The sequence below is a fragment of the Anomaloglossus baeobatrachus genome, chromosome 5 (assembly GCF_048569485.1).
Source record: "Anomaloglossus baeobatrachus isolate aAnoBae1 chromosome 5, aAnoBae1.hap1, whole genome shotgun sequence".
In the NCBI taxonomy this organism is placed as follows: domain Eukaryota; kingdom Metazoa; phylum Chordata; class Amphibia; order Anura; family Aromobatidae; genus Anomaloglossus; species Anomaloglossus baeobatrachus.
Window position 1 is genome coordinate 290699618 of NC_134357.1, and position 17875 is coordinate 290717492.

General features: G+C 46.0%; 1 protein-coding gene across 1 annotated transcript in view; it reads right to left on the bottom strand.

The window, feature by feature from the left end:
- The window catches only part of MGAT5B (alpha-1,6-mannosylglycoprotein 6-beta-N-acetylglucosaminyltransferase B), a 217104-nt gene that overhangs the window by 77630 nt on the left and 121599 nt on the right, over positions 1-17875 (bottom strand). Inside the window, exons 12-14 of the mRNA XM_075349552.1 lie at positions 15384-15514; positions 12229-12234; positions 10989-11144 (exon numbers count right to left, since the gene is read on the bottom strand). Coding sequence (XP_075205667.1) covers positions 10989-11144; positions 12229-12234; positions 15384-15514 — 293 coding nt within the window. The remainder of the gene's footprint in view (positions 1-10988; positions 11145-12228; positions 12235-15383; positions 15515-17875) is intronic.

Genomic DNA, 17875 nt, shown 5'->3' on the forward strand with positions numbered 1-17875 from the left:
CGGACGCTGTTAGACTGCAACAGCTCCAGGGTCTACTTCTGCTCCAGACGTCTGCTCTCCCTGGACTGCTGCACTAAACTGGCTCACTGCTCCTCCTCTCCTGTTCTTGCCTACGCCACCTAGCAACCAGGCTCTCCACCACACCCCTTGAGTGGAGATGGAGGCTTCGCCCCCTCCACTCCTCAAGTGGAGGTGAAGGCTTTGCCCCCTCCTGGGATCCCCAGGGGTCCTCTCAAAGGTACATGTGTGAGACCTGATCACTATGCGCCTGTGTAGTCACACCTCGGTCAGCCTTCTGGATTACCTGTTTGTACTGTCCCCAGCATGGGTGCAGTACTCAGTGGTGCCTGACCAGGTCAGGGGCACCACACCTACACAGGAGCGCAATGGAGGCCTCTGTGTGAATGACGCAGGACATGTCATGCACATGGGTCTGGGCAGGAGGACAGCGATCTCACAAGATGGAGCAGGCACCGGACCTAGAGCAGCGACACCCATCGGACCGGACTGCCCCCTAGGTGAGTATTATAATCCCTTTTTTTTATGTTTTACAGAGTAGCCTGGGCTCTTATATACAGTATTCTAGAATGTTGGTGGTGGCACTATGATAAAGAACAAAACTGTTCAAAACGCATAAGATGGAATAATGTTTTCTGCATTTTATTCTGAATTTTTTCCAGAAGAGATTAATAAAAATAGTAAAAAATGAAGGTTTTTTTGCTTTTAATTGAAATTCTGGGGACATGTTGCTGGATACACCCTTATCTCTTATATGCTGCTGACACAACTTTACCTGTGTGCCACCCTGGGATTCTATCCACAAACTGCATACAACTAGGTAAGCTGGATATTTCACATTCTTTATTTTATTTTCAGGACATTGTATATTTACTAGGAAGGCCAAGGTATAAATAAAGGATAGGTCAGTGCTTATTGGGATCGGCAGTAGCAATGTTCACAAACACAATGACCTGAAATTAATTTTGTATCGAAATGTATACATTTACTACAAAGTGACTGGCTTATTAATTAGACGTAAACGAGGCAGCGATTTGTCAGAATAATGGAGAGTATAAGCATATAATTTAATTCTGACTACATCCTCCACAAATGAATCCATCAACATTAATGTCAATATGTCATTAGGTCCAAGGAAATAATTGGTTGATTGTCCCTCGTGTACATGTTGTGTAAATGACCTGTGTCTCAGAAAACCTATAGATCAGAAAAGCTCTTCCATCACTTACAATGCCGCCGCTGATATGCAGTATTTGCCAGCTTTCGTGTTATGTCAGTGGGGCATTTTAGCTGTAAAGCAGGTCTGTCAGCTCACAGTTTTAAATATGTCCTTGTACTTTACATTAAATAACAATTCTATGGGACTAAGGCTGGGTTCACACATAGCGACAGCGACAACGACGTCGCTGTTACGTCACCATTTTCTGTGACGTAACAGCGACCTTGTAAGTCGCTGTTATGATCGCTGCTTAACTGTCAAACACAGCGACGCAGCAGCGATCATAACGTCGCTACATGTGCAGAGAGCAGGGAGTCGCGCACACTGCTTAGCGCTGGCTCCTTGCTCTCCTAGCTACAGTACACATTGGGTTAATTAACCCGATGTGTACTGCAGCTACATGTGCAGAGAGCAGGGAGCCGTGCACACTGCTTAGCGCTGGCTCCTTGCTCTCCTAGCTACAGTACACATCGGGTTAATTACCCGATGTGTACTGCAGCTACATGTGCAGAGAGCAGGAGCCGGCACTGGCAGCTAGAGAGGGGAAGGCTGGTAACGAAGGTAAATATCGGGTAACCAGGGAAAGGGCTTCCCTTGGTTACCCGATGTTTGTCTTGGTTACAGCTTACCGCAGCTGCCAGATGCCGGCTCCTGCTCCCTGCTCGCTTCATTTCGTCGCTCTCTCGCTGTCACACACAGCGATCTGTGCGTCACAGCAGGAGAGCGCCTTTGAAGAAAACAAACCAGGGCTGTGTGTAACGAGCAGCGATCTCACAGCAGGGGCCAGATTGCTGCTCAGTGTGACACACAGCGAGATCGCTAATGAGGTCACTGTTGCGTCACCAAAACCGTGATGTAGCAGCGATTTCGGTAGCGATCTCGCTATGTGTGAAGCACCCCTTAAAGGGACTGACCACTGCTTTACAATTCACTATCATGTGAACTAACTACCATAGATAAGCACTTTACTAAATACCTTCTGTAACCTGAGCTGTTCCCCTGGTCATCAGGCTGAGAATCCTCTGAATTTCTGAAAATCTCCCCTAAAGGTACCGTCACACTAAGCAACATCGCTAGCAACATCGCTAGCAACATCGCTAGCAACATCGCTGCTGAGGCACAACTTGCTAGCAATGTTGCTGTGTATGACATCCAGCAACATCCTGGCCCCTGCTGTGAGGTCGTTGGTTGTTGCTGAATGTCCTGGACCATTTTTTGCTCATTTCTCTCCCGCTGTGAAGCACACATCGCTGTGTGTGACAGCGACAGAGCAACAACTAAATGTACAGTGAGCAGGGAGCCGGCTTCTGCGGACGCTGGAAACCAATGTAAATATCGGGTAACCAAGAAGCCCTTTCCTTGGTTACCCGATATTTACCTTCGTTACCAGCGTCCGCCGCTCTCACGCTGTCAGTGCCGGCTCCCTGCTCCCTGCACACGTAGCTGGAGTATACATCGGGTAATTAACCCGATGTGTACTCTGGCTAGGAGTGCAGGGAACAGGGAGCCGGCACTGGCAGTGTGAGAGTGGCGGACGCTGGTAACGAAGGTAAATATCGGGTAACCAAGGGAAGGGCTTCTTGGTTACCTGATGTTTACCGTGGTTACCAGCGTCCGCAGAAGCCGGCTCCCTGCTGCCTGCACACGTAGCAGAGTACACATCGGGTAATTAACCCGATGTGTACTGTGGCTAGTTGTGCAGGGAGCCAGCGCTAAGTGGTGTGCACTGGTAACCAAGGTAAATATCGGGTTGGTTACCCGATATTTACCTCAGTTACCAAGCGCAGCATGCTTCCACGTGTAGCGACGCTCCAGCGATCCCTGCCAGGTCAGGTTGCTGGTGGGATCGCTGGAGCGTCGCTTAGTGTGACATCTCACCATTGACCTCCTAGCAACTTACCAGCGATCCCTATCAGGTTGTATCATTGTTGGGATCGCTGGTAAGTTGTTTAGTGTGACTGGGCCTTAAGACATGAGCTGTGTAAATTGATGGGTGAGCTTGGTTTGCTGTGTGGACGGGTGGTGCTCCATTCAGCAGAGCTCCCACTGCTCCCATGCATTCTTCTACAGACACAGTTCTCCCTACCAACACAGCTCTCCCTGCAAACACGGCCCTCCCTGCAGACACGGCCCTCCCTGCAGACACGGCCCTCCCTGCAGACACGGCCCTCCCTGCAGACACGGACCTCCCTGCAAATATGGCTTTCCTTGCAGACACAGCTTTCCTTGCAGACACAGGTCTACCTGCAGACACAGCTCTCTATGGAAATACATCTCTCCCTGCAGACAAAGCTATACCTGCAGACACAGCTCCCCCTGCAGACACAGCTCCCCCTGCAGACACAGCTCTCCCTGCAGGCACAGCTCTCCCTGCAGACACAGCTGTTATGATCCGGAACCATGGAAGACCACCACAAATCATTGGTAAAAGGTGACAAGAGCATTGGCAACTAATCTGGCCGCCATCCCCTTACTAACCATCAACACTAGAAGTAGCCGAGGGGTGAACTAACATCCTGTGCACCGCGAACCCAGCCGGAGAACTAGCTATCCTAAAGGAAGGAAAGATGAATAACTCTCTGCCTCAGAAAATAGATAAAGAACAGCAAGCCCCCCACATTCAAAGACTGCGGTGATATAGGAAAACACAATACACAGATAGATGATAGGATTAGCAAAAGGTGAGGCCCTACTGACTAAATAGGACAGGATAGGAAAGAGACTGATGGTGGCCAGAGAAAAACCCTGCAAAAATCCAAAAACCTAATAGTATAAAAATCCTTCAGATCGCTAGATCTGAACTCCGTCCTATACCAGGCGCTCTTGTCATACCAATGAACAGAAAGCAGGAACCATACAAATTCAAGAAGCAACAAACACATGGACTTATAGGAGCAATACTCCAAACATAGCTGCAGGGAGCTTCCCAGCTAAGCAACAGAGAGGGAAGATCCCTGCATGCAAATAAACTGAAAACAACCACAGCAAATGACAAACTCAGATAAGAGCAAAAAGAACCAAACAACAAATAAAGAGCCAAGCACTTATCTGGGGTAGATGTGGTCTGGAGCAGGATGAAGCAGGCTGGTGAACAAAGAACAACTGACATCCGGCATAGCCTGCTAGTAGACCAGGGTTTAACCCCTTCAGCCCCCGGGCACTTTCCGTTTTTGCGTTTTTGTTTTTTGCTCCCCTTCTTCCGAGAGGCGTAACTTTTTTATTTTTCCATCAATCTTGCCATATGAGGGCTTGTTTTTTGCGGGACGAGTTGTACTTTTAAATGAAACCATACGTTTTACCATATAGTGTACTGGAAAACAGCAAAAAAATTCCAAGTCAGGAAAAATTGCAAAAAAAGTGGGATTGTACAATAGTTTTTGGGATATTTTATTCACCGTGTTCACTATATGGTAAAACTGATGTGTGGGTATGATGCCTCAGGTCGGTGCGAGTTTGTAGACACCAAACTTGTATAGGTTTACTTGTATCTAAGGGGTTAAAAAAAATTCAAAAGCTTGTCCAAAAAACGTGGCGCACGTTTTGCACCATTTTCCAAAACCCATAGCGTTCTCATTTTTCAGGATCTGAGGCTCAGTGATGGCTTATTTTTTGCGTCTCGACCTGACGTTCTTAACGGTACCATTTTTGCGCAGATGCTACGTTTTGATCGCCTGTTATTGCATTTTGCGCAAAATTTGCGGCGACCAAAAAACGTAATTTTGGCGTTTGGAATTTTTTTGCCGCTACGCCGTTTACTGATCAGATTCATTGATTTTATATTTTGATAGATCGGGCATTTCTGAACGTGGCGATACCAAATATGTGTGTATTTTTTATTTTTTTAACCCTTTAATTTTCAATGGGGTGAAAGGGGGGTGATTTGAACTTTTATTTTTTTTTATTTTTTTAATTTTTTAAAACTTTTTTTTTACTTTTTTTTTTTATTTTACTAGTCCCCCTAGGGGGCTATTGCGATCAGCAATCCGATCGCTCTGCACTATCTGCAGATCTCAGCTACAGAGCTGAGAACTGCAGATTTGCTGCTTCACTTTCAATGCCGGCTGTATTCCGGCATTGAGAGGAAGTGACTCATGTTAGCTACAGGCGTCATCACATGACCCTGTGCTACCATGGCAACTGCCGAAAGTCACGTGATCATGTCACGTGACTTCCGGTGGGGGCGGGGTAAGTCACTGTCATGGCGGCGCCCATATACATATCGCTGCCAAGACTTTGGCAGCGAAATGTAAGGGGTTAATGGCCGCGGGTGGAAGCGATTCAACCCGCGGCTAGCAGGCACACATGTCAGCTGTTGATAACAGCTGATATGTGCGCGTCTCGCCGCCGCCTGCCGGCGGCAGGGGGCGGGGCTTACCGGCACACGATCCATGACGTATCTAGTACATCATGGGTCGTTAAGGGGTTAAATAGGCAGAGCGTTAGCAATGGAAACGCCCATTGCGCAACACACCTGGTCTCTATCCAAACCATTCCTGGCCACAAGAGGGAGCCTCACAGCAGCAAAAGCATAACTGACATTCACAACACACAGCTCTCCCTGAAGACACAGCTCTCCCTACAGACACAGCTATCTCTGGAGATACTGCTCTCCCTGCAGACACAGCTCTCCCTGCAGACACAGCCCTCTCTGAAGACACAGCTGTCTCTGGAGATACAGCAGTTATGAACTGATAACCGTGGATGATCACAAAAAATCCCATTAATCAGGAAAAAACAAAAATCACAAGAGTAGTTGGAAACTAAGCTGACCGTAATCCCTTATCTATCATACAACACCAGAAGAAGCAGTGGGATGTTCCTAACACACCTAGACACCTCTTGACGTCCGGAGAAACTTGCTACACCTCAAAGATAGAAATAAGGAATCCTAACTCGCCTCGGAGCAGTCCCCAAAGGAATAGCAAGCCCCCCAACATGTAACAACGTTGATGTAAGAAAACACAATACACATATAGAAAATATAGATTAGCAAAGGTGAGGACAGACACAGCCCTCCCTGCAGACACAGCCCTCCCTGCAGATACAGCTCTCCCTATAGACACAGCTCTCCCTGCAGACATAGCTCAACCTGCACACACAGCCCTCCATACAGAGACAGCTCTCTGTAGACACAGCTCTCCCTGCAGACACAGCTCTACTGGCAGACACAGTTCTCCATGCAGACACCGCTCTTCCTGCAGGCACAGCTCTCACTGTAGACATAGCCCTCCCTGCAGACACAGCTCTCCCTTGTATATGTATGTATATTGCTTGGTGTGTATATACATATACACACACGGCGGTATACCTACCCTGTGTAATATATATATATATATATATATATATATATATATATATATATATATATATATATATGTTCTGCTGTATACTTTCTATTATATGAATAGATTCATACAGGTGTATCTCAATAAATTAGAATATCATCAAAAAGTTAAGTTATATCAGTAATTCCATACAAAAAGGGAAACACATATATTATATAGTGTCATTACACACAGAGTGATCTATTTCTGTATATTATATAGAGTCATTACACACAGAGTGATCTATTTCAAGTGTTTATTTCTGTTACTGTTGATGATTATGGATTACAGCCAATGAAAACCCAAAAGTCATTATCTCAGAAAATTAGAATATTATATAAGACCAACTGAAAAATGATTTTAAACTCAGAAATGTTGGACTGAAAAGTCTGTACAGTAAATGCCTCGATACTTGGTCGGGGCTCCTTTTGCATGAATTAGTGCATCGATACGGCGTGGCATGGAGGCGATCAGCCTGTGGCACTGCTGAGGTGTTATTGAAGCCCAGGTTGCTTTGATAGCAGCCTTCAGCTCGTCTGCATTGTTGGGTCTGGTGTCTGTCATCTTCCTCTTGACAATACCCCATAGATTCTCTATGGGGTGTAAATCAAGCGAGTTTGCTCCAACCAAGCACAGTGACACTGTGGTTATTAAACCAGGTTTTGGTAATTTTGGCAGTGTGGACAGGTGCCAAGTCCTGCTGGAAAGTGAAATTTCCATCTCCAAATAGCTTGTCGGCAGAGGGAAGCATGAAGTGCTCTAAAATTTCCTGGTAGATGGCTGCGCCGACTTTGGTCTTGATAATACACAGTGGACCTACACCTGCAGATGACATCGCTCCCCAAACCATCACTGATTGTGGAAATGTCACACTAGACCTCAAGCAGCTTGGATTGTGGCCTCTCCACTCTTCCTCCAGACTCTGGGACCTTGATTTCCAAATGAAATGTAAAATTTACTTTCATCTGAAAACAACACCTTGGACCACTGATCAATAGTCCAGTTCTTTCTCTCCTTGACGCTTCTGGCGTCATGAGTCCCTTGACATAAGGAATGTGACAATTGTAATCTATGTCCTGGATACGTGTGTATGTGGTGGCTCTTGAAGCACTGACTCCAGCAGCAGTCCACTCCTTGTGAATTTCACCCAAATTTTTGAATGGCCTTTTCTTAACAATCCTATCAAGGCTGCGGTTATCCCGGTTGCTTGTCCATCTTTTTCTACCACACTTTTTTCTTCCACTCAACTTTCCATTAATATACTTGGATACAGCACTCTGCGAACAGCCAGTTTCTTTAGCAATGACCTTTCGTGGCTTACCCTCCTTGTGGAGTGTGTCAAATACCAAGGCCAGGTATCCATCCACAGACAGCTGTTTCGGGGTATTGCCCCTCATCAGTGTGGAGTAGGATTCTGGCCAGGTGGGATCAATGCCTAGTAGACCAACAAGACAAAACAATCACTGATCTCGGGGAGACCAGCCAGAGAAAACACTGCCGGCAGTCAGCGAGGGCGCTCAAGACAGTGAAATCCTAGGTACATTGCCCCCTGGGAAATAGGCAAATCAAAAAAGTCCGTGGAGCCTCTGTTAGGAGTCTCAACACAGAAACCAGCCAGATATCCCTCCGGGAAGGACCCAGCCGAGGGGTGGCTCTTTTTTGGAGACGACCATAACCACCATATTAAGTGGCCCTTTTAGTCAATATCCAACTTTTTGACAAGTTTAAAGATATGACAAGGGAAATATCAAGGCCAGGTATCCATCCACAGACAGCTGTTTCGGGGTATTGCCCCTCATCAGTGTGGAGTAGGATTCTGGCCAGGTGGGAGCAATGCCTAGTAGACCAACAAGACAAAACAATCACTGATCTCGGGGAGACCAGCCAGAGAAAACACTGCCAGCAGCCAGCGAGGGCGCTCAAGACAGTGAATCATCAACATTAACAGAGATAAACACTTGAAATAGATCACTCTGTGTGTAATGACTCTATATAATATATGCATTTCCTTTTTGTATTAAATTACTGAAATAAATTAACTTTTTGATGATATTCTAATTTATAAAGATGCACCTGTATATCTTTCCCTATTTATTGATCCATCCATCTATCAGTGAGGGGCAGTATGAGATGATCTTTATTGGCAAGACTGGTGCATTACTCTATTACCTGTAACAGTGTTCTGTATAAGAGATCATGCTGGACCCGTGTGTATGATTCTGTGGGAGGAGTGTAGGCGGAGTTACAGGGGGCATGCTCACTTCTGGCTTGCAGCCCAGCACAAGGAATCATGGGAAATGTGGTCATAAGGAAGCAGAGGATTCTGAAGAGGAAGTGATGGCTGTGACAAGCTGGCACCAGGGCAAAGGATGCAAAACAACAAGACATGACAACCTGAAACTTGGCAGAAAATGTATATGGAGATCTTTAGGGGCATTATCCTTGAGCATTCATAGCAAAAACAGTAACCAGGGTAATGAACAACCTCTTTAACCTAGCTGAAGACACTATAGCACCTGTCGGATCGTCAGACAAGGGCTACTTTCAGGGTAAACTTTGAACCGTTGGATATATTTTTTGTGTTCAATCTACTTGTTTTCCTGCCTTAGGCTGAATTCACTTTATGTTTTTATCATATCTTTCACATGCTGGATACGATATTCATCCAGTTTGTGGCATCTTTTTCTCATGTGAGAATAAAAAAACTCATGGATGTTTCCCAAGCTCCTCCTGCATTAGGCTGGTTTCAGATCGCTGTATTGGAAAATTGGCTAGTCAAGTCCGCAAATTGTGGGTGGAACTGGCCCTGTGTAAAGCCCCATCAGAGCTGTCTTCTGCTGTGTGCACTATTCTGTACACGCCACAAATACCTTTATAAAATCTCTCACGCTGTATGTGTGGCGCCCCTGTGGCTCCAATCACCACAGAGTACTGCACCTTATTTAAGGTGCAGTATTCGCCTCGGGTAAGGAGGGGGTTAATCCCCGGTGTTCCACATTCACACTTTTCATAGTCAGGTGCCTTCCCACTGGAGGGATGTTCCAGGGTAGATGGGGGGTGGCTATCACGAAGCATGGGACTTTCCTGGTCACTGAAGCCAGCCACCATGGGGGGCGGGTTCCACTTGGGGTAGAAGTAGGAGCAACTTCACACAATCTTCAGTCAGTCTACCCGGGACCTCAGTTCTGGCAACAAGACACCACCATCACCTTCTTTCTTTTTCTTCTTTCACGGGGCCTATGGCTTGGAGCGGAATGCTCAGCCCGGGCTCCTCACCACTGGAGGGGCAACTCTTAGAAAGGACATTTCCCAAACACCGGTGGCTTCTTCCAACTTATCTAAGGTCGACGGGGCCCATCACAGAAGGTAACTGGTACCTTCCGGGCGAGCGGCATAGACTGTGAGTAAAACACCTGGAACTCGAAGAGACTGTGTCCGCCTGTCATTCCTGTCATTCCTGGCACCGCCGCCCCTTGCCTTGGTGCCCGCCATCACTACTCCCCTCTTGATCCTCCCCGGGGTCCGATCCAACTTTGGGGAGCAGAAACACCTTAGCTGCTATAACTAATTGCCCCGGAGGACAGCGACAGCAGCGACGGCTAATTCCCTGGCCGCATACCGCAGGTGGCGTCACGAAATCAAACCTACACCATCATCCTCACCACCCCTCTCCCTCCGTGTACACCTCAGTCACGAAACTGGGCAGGCCCACCTGTGACATCCCCTGATTCTCACCGGCCAGGTGACGAGTATCTTCCCACGACCCCTTGGGGTGCTACATATGCAAATCCTTGAGTCCGGTCCGATGGGTGTCCATTCTGGCACTGATCGTCATCCTCCTTTGATGATTGACGTTGATGACACTTCATCTGCGTCATACACATACCTAGGTTAAATCTCGGGCCCGCGGAGAGAACTTGCCAGTTCGTGCATGCTCACCTATGTTTTATGCTCTGCCCACAATAAGACCAGAGCGAAGTACGCCTGCTCAGCCGGCAATGTCTCTGCACAGGTGTGAGATTTTGCCCAGCTACATGGATGGTGCCGGAGGCGTCATCCACGTCAATCACCAAAGGAGGACAGTACTCAACACCGAAAAAAGAGACAGGAGCTGCAACCTAGGACGCCCATTAGACCAGACCCAAGGATTTGCATACAGGGCAGGAGATTTTATAAAGGTACTTGTGGGGTCTACAGGGGGAGTCAGGGGATAACATGCACCTTTATGGAATGCAGCACAGGCGCTGCTGAAGATGCTAGTTTTGGTTTAGAACACGTTTTTAAAAACTTACACATGGATGGGTAATAAAAACAAACACGCATAGTCAAAACGGACTGTGCTGCATGTATGTGTTTCTCTATGGATATATGAAGGGGGCCTTAAGCTATATACTAATAGAACAGTTGATCTCTTACACATTTCTCACCTTGGACTTCTTCAGGAGCTGCTGGAGATCCTGCTGTGGCAGCAAACCATGGTTTTTAACAAAGGCAGGAACTTCAGGGGGCCTCTGTGTCTCGAAATAAACCGTCCCATGCACTTCCATGTGCTTGTGTAGTACAGCCAGAAACTTTTCTTTACCCTACAATCATAGAATGTCACATCAGCAAATACAACAGCAGCAAATGCAATAAAATACTAAATATCCATCCTTGGTCCAAGCTACTTCACCGATGGTCTCAGCCACTGGGTGGTCTCTTTTGTACAGATATCCATGTCAATGTGACCACTCCGGCCATCACTGACTGACTGCAAGGGTCACGTGCCATACATTATCACTGAAGAATGAGTATATGTAGTCCGACTGAGACCGCCGAAATGGTGGGGGATTGACATGGGGAGTTATGATTTTTTTTATCGCTTTTGCAGATGTTAGGTTATCTACATAAAAAGCAGCACATTCTCTGGAAAAACTGTTTTATTTAGTTAGAAATTAATGCAAAAGCAATGGGAAATATAAAGAAAGGACTTTTACTTCTTCATGCACATCCATTTTTAGCTTTGGCTTAAAAAATAATTGGCACAAAATTTACAGTTTTTCAGCTGTAAGGGAAGGAAGTTTTGAAAAATCTTTGACTACCACTTTTAAAAAACTCTCCTATAGATATTAACTCTTTCTACAACAATTCCTAATTAATATTTCTATGCATTACTTTCTTTACCTCTACCCATCTCCACCCAATGTGAACTTTCCTTAAAGGGACTCTGTCAACAGATTTTTGCCAAGTAATCTGGAAGTAGCATAATGTAGAGACAGAGACCCTGATTCTAGTGTTGTGTCACTTACTGGGATGCTCAGTGAGGTTTTCATAAAATCAGCTGGCAATGATCATTACAAGACTACCATACTAAACTTGCTGCCATGTAGTCCTCCATATTCATGAGCTCTGTATAACCTCACTTCCACCACTGATTGGCAGCTTTCTGTGTACATTGTATATGGACAGGAAGCTGCCCATCAGCGATGTGGGCGGGGTTATACAGAGCTCAACATTGACTCCTTTAGAAGCTTCTCTTCTTTGTTTGCTATCTGTTGCTCTCTATGGAGATTATGGCTATGTACTTGCACTTTTGACAACCTGACGCTCTATACATCAACAGTTCAATTTCAGATGGATAAGTTACTATGAGAGAGGTAGATGTGTGATGTAGATATAAGTACATACCTGCAACTGTATCACGTCATCAGGGATGAATTTATTGGGAAAAAAGAGAAGGGAGTGAATAACTCACAATACTGGCAATTTTGGGAAGAAATGGAGAAGACAGATTTGATGGAAATGCTAGAACGGGAAAACAGAATAGTTCAGACATGAAATGCTGCTGAAATTAGTAGAATACAATTGGTTTGAGTAGTAAATGTATTCGCCGCCAACTAAGAATGTGCATTTATTATTTCTCTTCTCTCTCTGTGGCATATCGTATATCATACACTAGTATGCGGTGACACAACAACAACATTTAGAAAGATCTTAGGGTTATGGATGAGATGTCAAAGTATAGTAAATAGTAGCCGACAACAAATATTAGGAGGTAACATTGCATATCTGGTTTAATACAATGATGACGATTACACATTATCTGTAGAATAAGGGTAAAAGGGAATTTGTCACCAAGGTTTTGCTACATAATCTAAGAGCAGTATGATGTATGTTCAGAGACCTTGATTCTAGAGATGTGTCTCTTATTTGGCTGTTTGCTTTAGATTTTATGAAAATCTCTTTAATCAGCAGGAGATTATAATTAGAGGACTAGTAAACTTGCCATGTAGTCCTCCATATTCATGAGCTCTGTATAATCCCACCCCTACAGCTGAGTGGCAGTTTTCCGCATATACACAGTGTACACAGAAGCTGCCAATCAGTGATGTGGGCGGGGGCTTGGAAAGTTCAGCATTCAGAGAACTGATAGATCTGCAGCAGCGAAAACTGTGATTTTATCAGAACTGTAGCAAACAGCCCATTAAATGATGCATTCTTGGACTCATGGTCTCTGCCCCTTACACTGCTCTTAGGGGCAGCAAAACCTGGTAACAGATTTCACTTAAAGAGAACCTGTCAGGTGCAATATGCACCCAGGACCACGAGCAGTTCTGGGTGTGTGGCGCCCTGGGCAAGCCAGGAGTCACAGGTCATGACACCACCACACACCCCACATTCCCTGCAGGAACACCAAGGTCAGAACACAAAATCCTTGTTGCCTTCCTCCAGGGGCTGATGTCCACACCAGGGGGTGGGCCAGGCGGTTGGCTTCGCCCACCGAGGAGTTCACAGTCCTGGAGGCAGGAAAACCAGTCAGTGCAGTGCAGTGCAGTGGAGTGGAGAGTTTGAAGTGAGAGGGAGGTGGTAGAGGAGCAAGAGAGAGGAGTTAAGGTGGAAGAGAAAGTGACAGTTAGAGCCTGAAGTTGGTCCGGGTGTGTGCCCCGGACTGAGACAGCAAGGTTGGCAGACGGCGGTGACCGTTTGCAGGAGAGGCTGATCGGAGGTTGCCGAAAGGACCGTGGACGGGTGGTGGCCCGGCGGTACCGGAGCGGTATACGAAGAGAAGCCAGCACCATTGGCAGGGGCCTTTCGGATCCCGGCAAGGCTAGGAGTCGCCGTGAATTTGCCAAATCCGTCAGTGAAGGGGACCTCCTGGGTCTCCCAACAGCCAAAGTCCCGATTGAAGGCAACAGTCCAACCATATTGGAGAGACACCGCCACCGCCAGGGCACCAGTTTCTCAGGGCCAGCGCCTGCGGGCAAAAGAGGGGCTCCTCCGGCTCATAGCCAAGCTGGGGAGCGGGTTACCGGTGGAAATCCATCGCTACCAACAACCGTATTTAGGTGCAAGGAAGAGACAGTCACCGCTAACTTGCAGGGAACATCAACACCGCAGCCGTCCGAGGGAGCCGTCCAACCAGCCGCTTGTTTACCGTGAACTGTGTCATCATCCTTGGGCTGAGTGAGTACCTCCGTGCCGTGCGGCACAGCGCTGCCCCTGCGCCCCTGCACCTCAACAGGCCCCATAACCCACCTGTCAACCATCCTAACTCCCCATCATCGGGTCCCGGGACCACCAAAACCCCCTACCCACGGAGGGGAGGGCCAACATCTAGCTGCTCCATACCATCACTCCCGGGATCCCCACACAGAGCAGCGGTGGTGTCCACACAATCACCACAACCGTGGGTGGCGTCACGGACAATAAATCCCCCAAACCAAACCCCTTTTCACTCACGGGCGAGGAGCGTCGCTCGAGTCCCCGGGATCCGGCACATCGCTCAAGCCACCGAGCAGCAGAGGCCGCAGCAGCAGCGGCAGCCGGACCCGAGCAGAGGGAGAGCGCAGCGTCCCCTCCGCCGCCCGCGACAGGTGCATATTGCTAATCCCTGCCTAACCATCCTTGTATACACTAGCCTAGATAAAAGGATCTTCAGCAAAAGTATTTCGAAAGATCCTTTATGATATGCTAATGAGGCCAGCGAGTACTCGCAAGGGCGTTATATCCCCCTACTAGTCTACCCTCTTAGCATGTTAGCACGCCCACAGGGAAATGCTAATATGCTATTCAATGCCCATTACCCAGCGTCATCGGTTGTCACAGCTTCAGAATGCCAGGTTTAGGGTCAGTGCACACGATCAGAGGTCTCAGCATTTCTGGTCATGCGCACTAAACCTCTCTGAAGCCCGGCTTCATAGTGCCCATGACCGGAAGTGCGGGGACTTATGATCATGCGCACTGACTCTAAACCCTACATCTGAGGCGGTGGTAATGGACACAGGTACTAGCATCACTGCCGATGATGCTGGGCAATGGGCATTGAATAGCATGTTAGCAGGTCCCTGTGGGCATGCTAATATGCTAAGAGGGTGAATTAGTCGGGGGAACTAGCGCCCTTGGGACTAATCCCTGGCCCCATTAGCATATGATGAAAGATCTTTAGGAACACTCTTTCTAAAGATCCCTTTATCTATGCTAGTGTATACAGGGACGATTAGGCAGGGATTAGCAATATACACCCAGAACTGCTCATGGTTCTGGGTGGATATTGCACCTGACAGATTACCTTTAAAATGAAAACCCTAACCAAAGTGGTTGACGGTGCGGAAGCCATTTCTTGGCTGTTACCATACACACATTTTTTGAGGGTCCAACTACGAGTCATAGCATTGGGAAAGTTTGGACAGTAACTTTAAAGGGGTTAAATTGAATGTTTAAATAATCCAAATTAAAAATTATGTTCGCATTATTATATATACACTTTAGCAGTGAAATATACAAACACCAGTCAAGTATTGAAAGCGTTACATGTAATGGTGATGGGAGAGAGAATAGTTTACCTTCCACATTGCCGCTTCCTTTCCATAGACGACCGCCATGTTCTTGACCTTGTTCTGAGCTACCTGTTGGCGCTCAGTCTCATTCAGTTCATCTGTTACAAACCCCATGAAGGAATTATCCGGAGTGTGAGCTGTAGAGCAACGACACAGAGCTGAAACAGTCTAGAAGTAGCATTTTGTATCCATAGGGAGCTATAGGGGACACAATCAGGCACATAGATGCATGGCAATGCTATCCAATACAAGTCATCGAGCAGTGCAGCAATGATGGTGGAGGAACGCAGCAAATACAGGGGGTAAGCAGGCTCAGCAAAATGGACGTGCAGTAACACAGGGTGCCACAAATGCAGGAACAGTGCCCGTAGCTCCATGCCAGAATGCCATGGTTGGCTGACTCCATGATTCAATCATCAGTTGTAGAATAACACTATAGCTATATATGTATATGTGTACTAAATGACCTACCAAGAGATTTCTGGACAGTCATAGTAACTGATAACACAGGGTTGGTAAAGAAAACGCCTGAATCAAATTTTACCACTTTGGATGATTGAGGATTTGCACCATTTCATACAGGCTTAGCCTTGATCATGCATACACCTGTAGGAGTAGCGGTGTTGATAATATAGAATCTGAAATATGGGTTTATACACAGCTTGCAATCCTAATGGTTCTACATCTGCAGAATGGGCAGCATACAGTGTGTGGATATGGCTATCGTGCCCTTTATACCACAAAGTCCTTTAAGCCTGTTATGTTGCATGAAGCCTGGCTGCAGACAGATGTAAAGCACCACTGTGGCTAGAAATCAAAGACTGATATTATTGGCTAGCTCTTTTTGGCACCCTTGAAAATAAAAGGTTATCCTAGGAAGGTATTCCTGACATTCTATTTCCATGACTTACTGATAAATCATTCATAATTGATTGTAAACCTTTGTTACTAAGACCTCTGCCCCCAGTCTTATAGACACCCTCAAGCGTCTTCACCTTTTTTTTGGGCATCACTCTAGTGATCATCTTGTGACTGCAATTTCTGATTGGTCAGCAGTCAAGTTCTTTCACAAGATCTCAATACAAGTCTATGAGAGCCAGAATAAGGCTCACATAGACTTGTATTGAGTTGTGACTTCTGGCGCGCTCCATAAAATACTGGAGCAGCCAGCAGGTTGCAAACTTGGGAAGACAGATGGAAGTGAAGATGATAATAGGTGAAAATGCTGGAGGATTAGTATAAGACTACTGACAGGGGTTTAGATTTAAAGCACCATTCCAATGTTGAAATAAAAAAAACAAAAAGCTGGAGTGGTGCTTTCACAAAGTACTCTTAGTAAAAATGTTAGACCCTAATCGTTTCTACATATGTATGTGATGTAGTGTAGGTGTATTAAATTACTTATAGAGTTGAGCGAGTACCTAACTATTCGCATTTGCTATACTCATAACAAGTACTGTCTAATACTCGCGTATTGGTTCTGAATAGCATGTGCAATGCAAGTCAATGGGGAAAACTCGCAAAGTAACGAGTAACCAGAATGCTGTACTATTCATGCGAGTAACGTATAGTGCGGAATTCGGGTTATTCGTTACATTGCGAGTATTTCCCAATGACTTGCATTGCACATGCTATTGGGAACAAATACGTGAGTATTAGACAGTACTCATGAGTATAGCGAATGCGAATAGTTAGGTACTCGCTCAACTCTAATTACTTACTGATCGATGTCTTTCACTGTTTCCGGTCCTCTTTTGTATCATGTGACTTCAGCCTGGCTGCTTCACATAGAGGTTTATGTGTGGACAGGAAGTCACTTTCACAATGTAGCTCTATGGAACCTCATTCTGAGGCTTTATAGTCTATATTGGTCGAAGTAGCATCGTCCCACACAGTTATCCTGGTGGGAGCCATCAAAGAAGAAGAGTGCTGATGTAGCGCTGAAGAGGACCAGAACGACGCTAGAAACCAGGGAAGATGTCCATCAGAAAGGATTTTAATAGAACTATGTTACATCACATACATACATCACATACAGTCACATACATACATCACATACAGTCATATGAAAAAGTTTGGGCACCCCTATTAATGGTAACCTTTTTCCTTTATAACAATTTGGGTTTTTGCAACAGCTATTTCAGTTTCATATATTTAATAACTGATGGACTGAGTAATGTTTCTGGATTGAAATGAGGTTTATTGTACTAACAGAAAATGTGCAATCCGCATTTAAACAAAATTTGACCGGTGCAAAAGTATGGGCACCCTTATCAATTTCTTGATTTGAACACTCCTAACTACTTTTTGCTGACTTACTAAAGCACTAAATTGGTTTTGTAACCTCATTGAGCTTTGAACTTTATAGGTAGGTGTATCCAAACATGAGAAAAGGTATTTAAGGTGGCCACTTGCAAGTTGTTCTCCTATTTGAATCTCCTATGAAGAGTGGCATCATGGGCTCCACAAAACAACTCTCAAATGATCTGAAAACAAAG